At 41.0% G+C, this 10161-nt stretch overlaps 1 protein-coding gene across 1 annotated transcript in view; it reads right to left on the minus strand.

Annotated features, from left to right (window-relative positions):
* The window catches only part of grapa (GRB2 related adaptor protein a), a 51956-nt gene extending 42440 nt beyond the window's left edge, over nucleotides 1-9516 (minus strand). The window contains exons 1-2 of the mRNA XM_030058018.1: nucleotides 9120-9516; nucleotides 1930-2027 (exon numbers count right to left, since the gene is read on the minus strand). Of these exons, the coding sequence (XP_029913878.1) occupies nucleotides 1930-2027; nucleotides 9120-9197 (176 nt within the window). The 5' untranslated portion in view covers nucleotides 9198-9516. The remainder of the gene's footprint in view (nucleotides 1-1929; nucleotides 2028-9119) is intronic.
* Between the last annotated feature and the right edge of the window lie 645 nt (nucleotides 9517-10161).

Here is a 10161-nt window from a genome sequence, read left to right on the forward strand (position 1 = left end):
AGCACGTTTTATTCAGTGTGTTTGACATTTTTGTCAATTTACCAAAACAATTCTGTTTGTTTTGTTCAATTTTGTTGAAGGCAAACTTTGCTGAAAGCTTCTCAAGTCTCAAGTCTCCAATAGTGCCAAAATTTAAACACACAAAAAAGCACACAAACTAAAAAAAGAAAAAAAAAAAATCCCCAAGCACCACAGCTGCAAAACCTTCACAAAGGAAATTATGAGGTGTGTGTGGGTGTCTGTGTGTTTTGCATGTGGTGCTCTTCCCCAGCAGTACATGCACACCTTGTCACGGTCTTTTAACCGGCCATCTTTATATTTACAGCCTAAATTGCTGCCCTTTACTCTTATTGGCTTTGGGTCAGTAGTTATATAACTCATCAGTTTCTCGGGGTGGGAAAGTGGGAGTTTTGTCAATGTGCAATATTCTAGAAAAGGCTTTGTTTGGAAAGTAGATTGAAAAGGTGTATTGGTGGTATTATCTGTGTATGCCACAGACTATACCATAATCACAATTAACAGCTAACAGTAGGACATGAAAACATTTTTTAAACATGCTGTACTGTAAAAAATGCATAATCCCTGAGCCTCAGGGCTGACCACAAATAAAAACATAAAAAGAGAAAATGATTAGAAGCCTGATTTTAAAAGAAGTCAGTTAAACATATTGAAAGGGGCTTTCATCTTGGTTAGCAGTACAAAATGATCAATCTGTATTGGGTTATAGTCTAGCAGAGAAGATATGCCAAAACCGCAAAACTCAAACTGGCAAACACCGAGGACTGGAACAGTTTCACCTTTTTTTCTCCTTTTTTTCAGTTCGATTTACACCTCCTCCTTGAGGCCGCAGATCAGTTAGTATCAGGGTTTGGCTTGAAAAAAAAAAACTTGAAAAAACTGCAAATGCAAGGTATTTTTAATTTAACAAAACGTCCAACATGTACTTATACTGTTGGTATATGTGGCTATGGTCAATTTTCTGTAAAAGGCTGTGCAGCATAAAGCCTTTGTATGCAGCTTGAGTGATAGTCACTTATTACCAAACATTGCTTAAATTGCATATTTTGTGTAATTAAATGCAATACAATGTGCTTTACAGTCAAACACAACAGAACATTAGAGAATCATTAAAGAAATACTTGAAATCTATGGAAGTCATAAGCCTGGCTCTGTCGAAGTGAAAAAATAAAACTTAAAGCAACTCTGCAGCTGTCCTTTGTACACAATGTAGCATGTGTATTTGAAATATATGTCTTGAATTTAAAAAAAAAAAAAAGAGAGAGAGAGAAAGAGTAGTTTGGCTTGGCTAATGACTCCTATAGACTGCAAGTCTTTATGCTAAGCTAACAGGAAATGCTACCTATAGAAACTGAACCACTCGACATACAGAGGTGAAAATGGTATCGAACATCTTGTCTCAGTCTAGAAAAAGGGTATTTTGCCCAAAACGCTTGAGCATTCCTTTAAGCCTAATGAACCTGTTAGTCCAAAGCATCAACCCATTGCTGAGGCATTATGAGTGTGTTTGCTGCAAAATCTTCACGTGCAAGGAGCGCACTAAGAGCAAAAGTCACGTTCGCCTGACATGGATGATTCACTGAAACGAAGACTGCAGGGTTTCGGTTTTCCTACAAAATGTTCACACTCTCACGGGCAAGATGAACAAAGTGAGATGTGCAACAGATTCAGATGGTTTGGATGATGTGTGTTGTGAGTGTGTATCCCGCAGGTGTGTTTTCCTCTCTGATCTCAGGCTGATGATGTGTATCCCGCTTGGATGACCACATGATACCTGACCCGGTGTGATTGTCCATCATGTTTGGGACAGCAAATTAAATGTCACTAAGGGTCCACTAAGAAGCATGTCCCTGTCTATGTGTATATCGGCTATGCGTGTGTGTGTGTGTGTTTGTGTGTGTGTGTACTCACGCATGTGGCCGGAGGTTGATATAGTTCTTGGGCACGAAGCCTTTTCTGTTGTGGAGCTCAGCCGTGTACCAGTTAGGATCATCCTCCATGTTGGTGATCTAGGAGGAAAACACACACATAAACACACACACATGAAATATTTGCCCATTATGATGCTGACACAGGTTATTACTATGTGGGTGAAAGGCCACTGCCCCCTCATCTCTCTCTCTCTCTCTCTCTGTCTCGGGCTCTCACTATCAATCTCCTCGCCTCCGCTCCCCTCTCCTATTATCCGCCACAGTGGTTTTCATCCTCTTTTGCGTGAACCGAGGCCCTCAGACGACTAAATTCCAATGCGGACCAAATTATTGACAAGTTGAAAATGTCACATAAAGACTTTCATGATTACACACAAGGGCCAGCGGACGGATCTGTCCTGAATTGCATTAACTCGGAAATGTCATAATATTTTCCATTAGTTGAATTTCCATGCTTACTTCCTTTTTTTTTTTTTTTTTTTTTTTTTTTTAGCATTTTACGCTGATCGCTATGAATTTTTCGCAAACTAATGTCGCATTTACATTTATGTTCCATCAAAGCCACGTTCCCTGTAACATAATAACAGTGTCATGTCCATAATATGCATAATCGAATAGTACACATTGAGAAAATATGTGAGAAAGTGTGTGAAAATGGTGTTGGACAAAAAAATCACATTGAGGCAACAGAATGTCTTGGGGACATAGATATGCTTTCATTCACGCATATCAGATCTACCTAGGGGGTGGAAGTAGATTGAAGTTGGTGCTGATATCCCTACCCCAGCCCTCATGGCTTCATTTTCTTCTCCTCCCGCCCCCAGCATCATGCATTATCCCTGAACACATTCAATTTTTTAACGCCTGCATGGTGTGGAAAGTGGAAACACTTGACATCATGCGGAGCAAATTATTTATTTAAACGGTGCAAGTGCCACAGAATATTTTTTCATTGCATTCTGCTTTATGCATGTTTTAATCAAATGGCAACAAAAGTCGACGTTTCTCAGCCATTTTTTAAGATACATTTTTGGATATTTCTGCTTTGTCATACAGACACAGGAAAGAAAGGAAAGACGGGGCAGAGAGAGGGGATGACATGCAGCAAAGGGTCTGGGCCAGATTCGGACCCAGGCTGGTGCAGCTTAGCTTCAGTTTTACTTTCTTTTGTAGTAGTAGCAGGAGTGACATATACTTTTTTTCTACTAGGTCTAACACAGTAAACAGTCAAGCTGAATAAGCTGTAGCCTCATAATGAAATTATAAATATAGCTTTCAGACCCGGGCTGCTGTGGCTTGGCCGTAGTATCACATGACACATGCTCTACATGGTGAGCCACTATGGCGCCCCTATTACGGCCATTTAAAAAAAAACAACAACAACAACAACAACAACAACAACAAGGTATGATCTAACTGTTGGTTATACTGATTTAACGTTAGAGGAAGTGTTTTCTTGTTGGAAATGCAATCACAATGGGTCGTATGTGGGATTTGACAGGCAGCTGCTGTTGCCTCTTCCCAGCACTGCACACTAGCACCAGATCTTTTACCGATTTGGAGTTGTGGATCATACTAGCCCACTTTCACCCATAGATTTACCCCAAATTCGATTTATCTATCACATCCCCACCATTAAAAATGCTCTTAAATTGCAGAGGGTCAGTATAATTAAGGATGTTTTGAAAAATGGAATAAGCAATGGTAAAGTAACGGTGGTTGAGTTTACATGGTTCTCATGATTGCCCCGACTCACTGATAAATTACATGCTTTTGCATATTTTGTGTAATTAAATACTCTTTTCTAAAGGGTCCTCACTTTAATCCACCCTCGTCAATTTTGAAAAGTGTACCTTTAATATGCAACACACTCTACATAGACATACATAGAAGAAACAGAAGAAAAATGACATAAAAAGTATAGATAAGAGATACGATGACTGGGAAAGACGGTTCACATCAGCCCCCTAATGGTAATTACATGTAAGACACGTAGGATTTTTTAAATTTATTTGTGAGTTTTGATATCTCAAAATTAATGTCTCAAATTGCAGAAGTGTGTAAGAGCAGGATGCGGACATGGCAGTGAACGTAGATTCTTTTGTTACTTTCAGAGAGAGATAATGTTGGACGATCATAAAATGCTTTACAATAACAAGGAGTGTCACAGAAAACACAGAAATTTAGCATTATTCACATGTAACTGTAATATCTTTTCTAATCTGTTGGATCTTACTGTCCTTCTGTTTTCCATCGTGTTTTGTTCTGCTAAATCTGTAATCTAATCCTGCTGTGTCTCTGCTGTCATTCTGGTATTTTTGGCTGCTCTGTTATTTGTTGGCTCTGCTTGGTTTGAAGTGGGGTGATGTTATGAGCCCTTTGCTTTTCATCTCCACCTTCAAAAAACAACAATTTAGATATCTGTATTTTTATCATTATATCCCATCACTGCTTTTTATCATTGTGCCTCTGATTTATCAGTGCAACTAAACTAAACTAAGGAGCCATTTGTGAGTGGGGTAACTCTGTCCTTTGGGTTATAATAATGTTAAAACTGCGAGGACTGGATTGTGAAAACATTTTTGGGCAACAGTAATAGCAACAGAAAGAAAGTGTGGTATGCAAACGCAAATGATGTTTCCTGCCAGTATGAAGGAGGAAGAAGGCCCTAGAGCAGCGCTGCCCATCTGCCAGAAGTTGCCCTGTCACTGCCTGCAGGGACTGAATTTCACGCAACAGCAGCTTTAATGGTTGCAATGGTGGCGAGCGTTTGAAAATATGAGCTACAGAACGTTTTCCTTCCAGATTTACCTGTGTAACCATTTAACCATCCAAAACAACACACGAGGAGTCCGTTCTTCTCACACGATCATCTGTTTTCTCTTACCTGCTTTAATTACCTTAAAACATCTGGAGTCTGTCAGTTCCTAACAAAACCACTTTCCTCTTTAAATCTGTCATATTATACTAGGCAACATTCAAATAACTACACAAGCACTGTCTTTGTTGAAACACGCACACTCCAAACAACTGATTTCTTTCATTTTGTGTGCTATTTCTCACTTCTTGCACTGCAAATCCCACGTTGTAACATTTATGTTCTGGGGTTTGGGGAGAATACAAACCTGTATTTTTTCGCCCTACTTTTGTTTCCCTGGTGCTCAACTTGGCCATAGTCTCTTCCAGCTTTAAACAGAATGTCAGAGTAACTGCTATATAATTAACTAATTAGCTGTATTTATAATTTCATTATGAGGCTACAGCTTATTCAGCTTGACTGTTTACTGTGTTAGACCTAGTAGAAAGTAGTATATGTCACTACAAAACAAAACGAAACAAAAAGAGTAAAACTGAGGCTAAGCTGCAGCAGCCTGGGTCCGAATCTGGCCCAGACTCTTTGCTGCATGTCGTCCCCTCTCTCTGCCCTGTCTCTCTCCACTGTGACTGTCTAATAAAGCTAAAATGGCCAAAAAAGCTATCTGCAAAGAGTTGTTGCCTGGAGCATCAACACAACACCTAAACCAGGAATAGGCTGGGACAAAGATAATAATCACAAACATGGCATAGAGGTTCAACAAACAAGCGTGCGAATCCAAGCAAAAGCAGCTCGGGACAAATAGTTTTTGGGACCAAAAAAGTCTGTTTTTGTTTGTTTGTTTGTTTGTGTCATCCAATTTGACTGTTATAACACCACTGAATGGAGGTTATCAGTTGTAATCCCCTATACAGGTATGGGTTAGTAGATCTACTGTCTAGTGGTTCTACTGTCAGTCTGTCTTAGCCAGTCAAATGGAAGCCTGGAGCCAGATCTACTGTGACGTAGTTACATAAGGAGATGGTTGGGGTGGTGGATGGATCAATCACAGGGACCTTCACTATCAAGCTTGAGTTGTTCATTTTTAGCGAGCTAATGTTTGCGATGTTAGTGAATGATATGTTAAGATCCCTAACCTTAACCACGACCTTTTCCTAGCCTTAACCACAACGACAAACCCTTTCCTAACCTTAATCATGACCTTTCCCTAACCTTAAGCAAGTAGCCAGTGAAAGTTAACATTTCATTGGTTAAGAGTGATTGAGGATAGGAACTGAAAGGTGCAGTGGGGACCTACTAACCCATACTCTGTGGGGCTGATTATGACTAATAAATTCCAGTCAATGGTGTGATAAAAATCAAAGCAGGTGTTTTTTTTTATATCCATGTTTTGGACAATAAAAGGACACCGCAATGACTACCGGTAAGTACAGACAATCACAGGAAAGCATTTGGAAATCGAAACTGCCCTGGTGTTGTCAAACTCAGTCATGTGGCGCTGCGAGCAGGACTGAACAGAGCAGCAGGATTATTTCACACTGCTGCCTGACCTGGGTGTGAACCGGAGCAGTTTTGTCCCAGCAGGGGAACACGGGAGAGGAAGAACAAGCCTTGCATGAAGTGCTGGTCCCACCTCAGCTTAATGCTTTGTCGCAGCAATAAAACACAACTACACCGTGACACTGTTGACAGAATGTAAACTATTTTACAATGACACACAGCGCAGGCTCGTGCTTCAGTCAGGAGAGCCAGCAACCAATTACATCATGATTTACAGCCAGGTAGCCAGGAGCAGAAATAACACTCTCCTACACACACACACGCACACACACACACACTTCTGACAACACAAGCTGCCAGCCTAAAAGCCTATCAAGGTAGCAATAAATCTGATATTAACAATTATTAATACATCTGTACTGTATTGTTTTACATTTATTATGAAGGCTATTGCATTCTCTGTCAGCCGGTCTGCATGTGCGTGTGTGTGTGTGTGTGTGTGTGAGCCAGCATGACAGGAAAACTAAACGTCCTCATTATACTTGATCTTAATCCCTCCTGCCCCATTAAACATTTAGAACTGGTTTGTTGACAGTCAACAAATACTAAGCGCATTACAGGATAACTTCATTTCATAAACAATTTATTTATTTCATAAGCAGGGAATTTTTGGAGAGTGCTGGAGAGGGCATGCTCTCCAAAATTAAAGTAGTAACCATTTGTTCCATTTGTTAATTCTTAGAGAAATCATTTCTAAATGTGCCATGGGGTGAGGTAAAATAAATTACAGGTAATTACAGGTTTTTGACAGATCCCCTTTGTCTTGTTTTATTTATTTTTTATTTTATTTTATTTTTTTTGCTCAAAGGGGGACTCAGTTTATCTGCAAAATACAGCTGGAATTCAACACCAGGATTAATCTCTGTTTGCTGATTCTGAGGTTTTTCACTGTGCTTGTTATTTTTTATTTATAGTCCATTAAATTGTTTTTATTAGGCTTTTTTTTGTTCTCAGCTGTTTTATATATTTGTTTGAACAACCAAAGAGTTGTTCAAAAGGATCGATTTCTTTGCAAACGCAAACACAACACTAAAATAAAGTGGAAATTTCACCTAACATGGATCAAATCACAGGCTACAGTCAAGCTCAGGTTAACTCCGTAAATCAAAACTTGCAATATAAACTATCAAGTATCACATCCTGCATCAACTCCAAAACAATGACTGTTCAGGGAACAGAAACGCCCTTAAGAGGCTACTGTATTTGTGTTGTGTAATATTGAGAGTGTTGCCTGTAATAACTCACAATAGGACTACATATAATTAGATTGATTTGTGATGTTCATTGTATCCCTGATGTCTTTTCTTAATGATGTGTGGTGATTTACGTTTTACATGGTGCCGCTTTCCTTCAACCCACTCCTGTTCCCAGAATGCCTTTTGACAACCTGCTTGCATTTCTCCAGTTCAGCTGTGGGTATTTTGTAGGTGCAGAGAGTGAAAGTGATAGCTGTTACAGCAGGAGAGTGAGAAGTTTTTCCAGTCAAGACAAAAAGAAAAAGAGAGAAAAACAGTTGCATCTCAAAATACATCTTGTGGCGGCATGGTTGAGCGTTACAAAAGAGTATAGAAGTAGTGGCTTCTCTTTGATTCTCATCGACTGACACCAAAACCTGTTTTTTTTTAGCTCTGATGTTTTAGATGGCACATGTTTGATCAGCTCTCAGAAGCTGGAAACATCTCAGAGTCACGTCACATCATCTACTGGCCACTTATCCACAGGAATAAGTGGGAAAACAACACAACAACAAACACTGGTCCAGAAAGTACATTGCCTAGCAGTGTTTAAGTACTTTAACCCTTTGATGCATGAATTATGAAAGCCTGAGTCCAGATTTTTTTTTCTTATGTGTTTTTACTCTTCTTAGGGCATGAACACTTTTGTGAGTCTCCATACTTCTGTAAGGATGCAGGACTGGTATTACCATGTCATGATACTAGTATTAATATGTTTTCAGCAACAAGAATTGACAGTCTCTGCATAAACTTCAATGGAGGGGAGCAGCAGAGAGCATTCTAACAGCTGATATGCAATTCCACCATAGAAATCATTGCATTTAGGAGAAATGACTTTAAACAGCTATGCGCCAAAGGGTTAACATGGATTTTTCTTTTAAGAACCAGGCCTCTGTGTTTCACCAGCCTGTAATATGATACTTAATTCTAATGTACTCTTGCTTTTGCTGAACACAATGCAATACAAACCATTCTTTAAGCTACAGCACTTTGACTTGGACATTTCTGTGTGTGTGCGCCTGTCGGCACAGTGCTGCCAGCAAACCGGCAACATGCACCGGCAACAGACACGCCGTTCCAGTGTAAAAACTCTCACAGTGTGTGTGTAACATCAAAGACAGCTCCGCACTCCATCTATACGTTTGTGCCATAATACTGCTCTGCCTTCAGCCGGCAACCAAGCAGCACCAAGACACAGAATGTCAGAGCTGTAGACGCTTGAGTTATAATTGTTATAATTATCACTGCCAAGAGAGAGAGAGAGAGAGGGAGAGAGTGGGAGAGAGTGGGAGAGAGAGAGAGAGAGAGAGAGGTTGATGTGCATTGAATCTGTTGGTCACCCACTCTGCTCTGCTCTAGGTTCAGGGTTAATGTGCATGTGCGATGTGTATGTGCATGTGTATGTGTGTTTGTGCGCACGAGTGTGTGAATGTAAGAGAGCACTAAAGAGTCTGTGTAGTTGCGTGTATTTTACATAGACAGATTAAAACAAATCACAGAAAACAGAAAACAGGAAAAAAAACTGGAAAACAGGAAAAAGTGAGTCATTCTTTTCCTTACCTTGAGCAAGTCTCCCTTGTTGAAACTGAGTTCATCGCCCTCTGTGGCGCGGAACGTATACAGAGCCACCGCTTCCATGAGTAAATCCTCAGCACATGCACACACACATACGCACACACACACACACACACACACACACACTCACTCACTCAAACACACCTCACACACTCCGAGACCCCCGCTAACCCCTCTGGCGCAGGGGGAGAGAGGGGGGGACAAGAGAAGAAAAAAAAAAAAAAAGAACAGATAAAGGTAGAGGAGTGCAGATGCAGTGACGGACAGAGGAGGAGAGAGGAGGAAGAGGAGGAAGAGGAAGAGGAGGAGGTCTCGGTCGCCCTCCGAGTGTGAGAGAGGGAGAGGGGGAGAGACAGAGTCGGAGAGTGAGTGAGCTCGGCGAGGGGAAAAACACGACTGGCTGCTGCTCAGCACCACACTGCCATGAGTAACACTGAGAGAGAGAGAGAGAGAGAGAGAGAGAGAGAGAGGGAGGGAAAGAGAGAGAGAGCGAGAGAGAGAGAGAGCAGGGCAAAGGAGTGGGAGGCACTTCCTGTGTATATATATATTTGTCTTATGGTTTGTGTGTTGTGTGAATGTGTCACTCTGATATGTTTCATATGTTTGTGTGTGTCTGCGTGTGCGTGCGTGCTCATTACTTCTATTCTATGTGAGACCCAATTTAGAGTTTCACACTGTGGGACCGAGGACTTTTTCGGCTCACTTTTTCTAGTTTCAGATTGGACCGGTCATGTCCTCAAAGGGGTCTCAGAACGAGGATGTGTGTTTGTGTAGGTGTCTGCGCGAGCGTATGAGAAACAGGAAGGGGAGGAGCGTGAGGAAAGTGTTCTTGGCTTTCTGAAAACTTCCTCTCCCCACCAAACACAACAAACAGCCAATCAGAATGAATTACCGCGACAATGTGAGCCGCAGCTCCGGAGAGATGTCAGCTGGCTCTGAGTGTGTGTGTGTGTGTGTGTGTGTTTACGCGTGTGAGTGTGAGAAAGATCTTTACATCCTGACCACGACAGCCAGAACGTCCTGCGTC

Source organism: Myripristis murdjan, chromosome 8 (genome assembly GCF_902150065.1).
Source record: "Myripristis murdjan chromosome 8, fMyrMur1.1, whole genome shotgun sequence".
NCBI classification, from domain to species: Eukaryota; Metazoa; Chordata; class Actinopteri; order Holocentriformes; family Holocentridae; genus Myripristis; species Myripristis murdjan.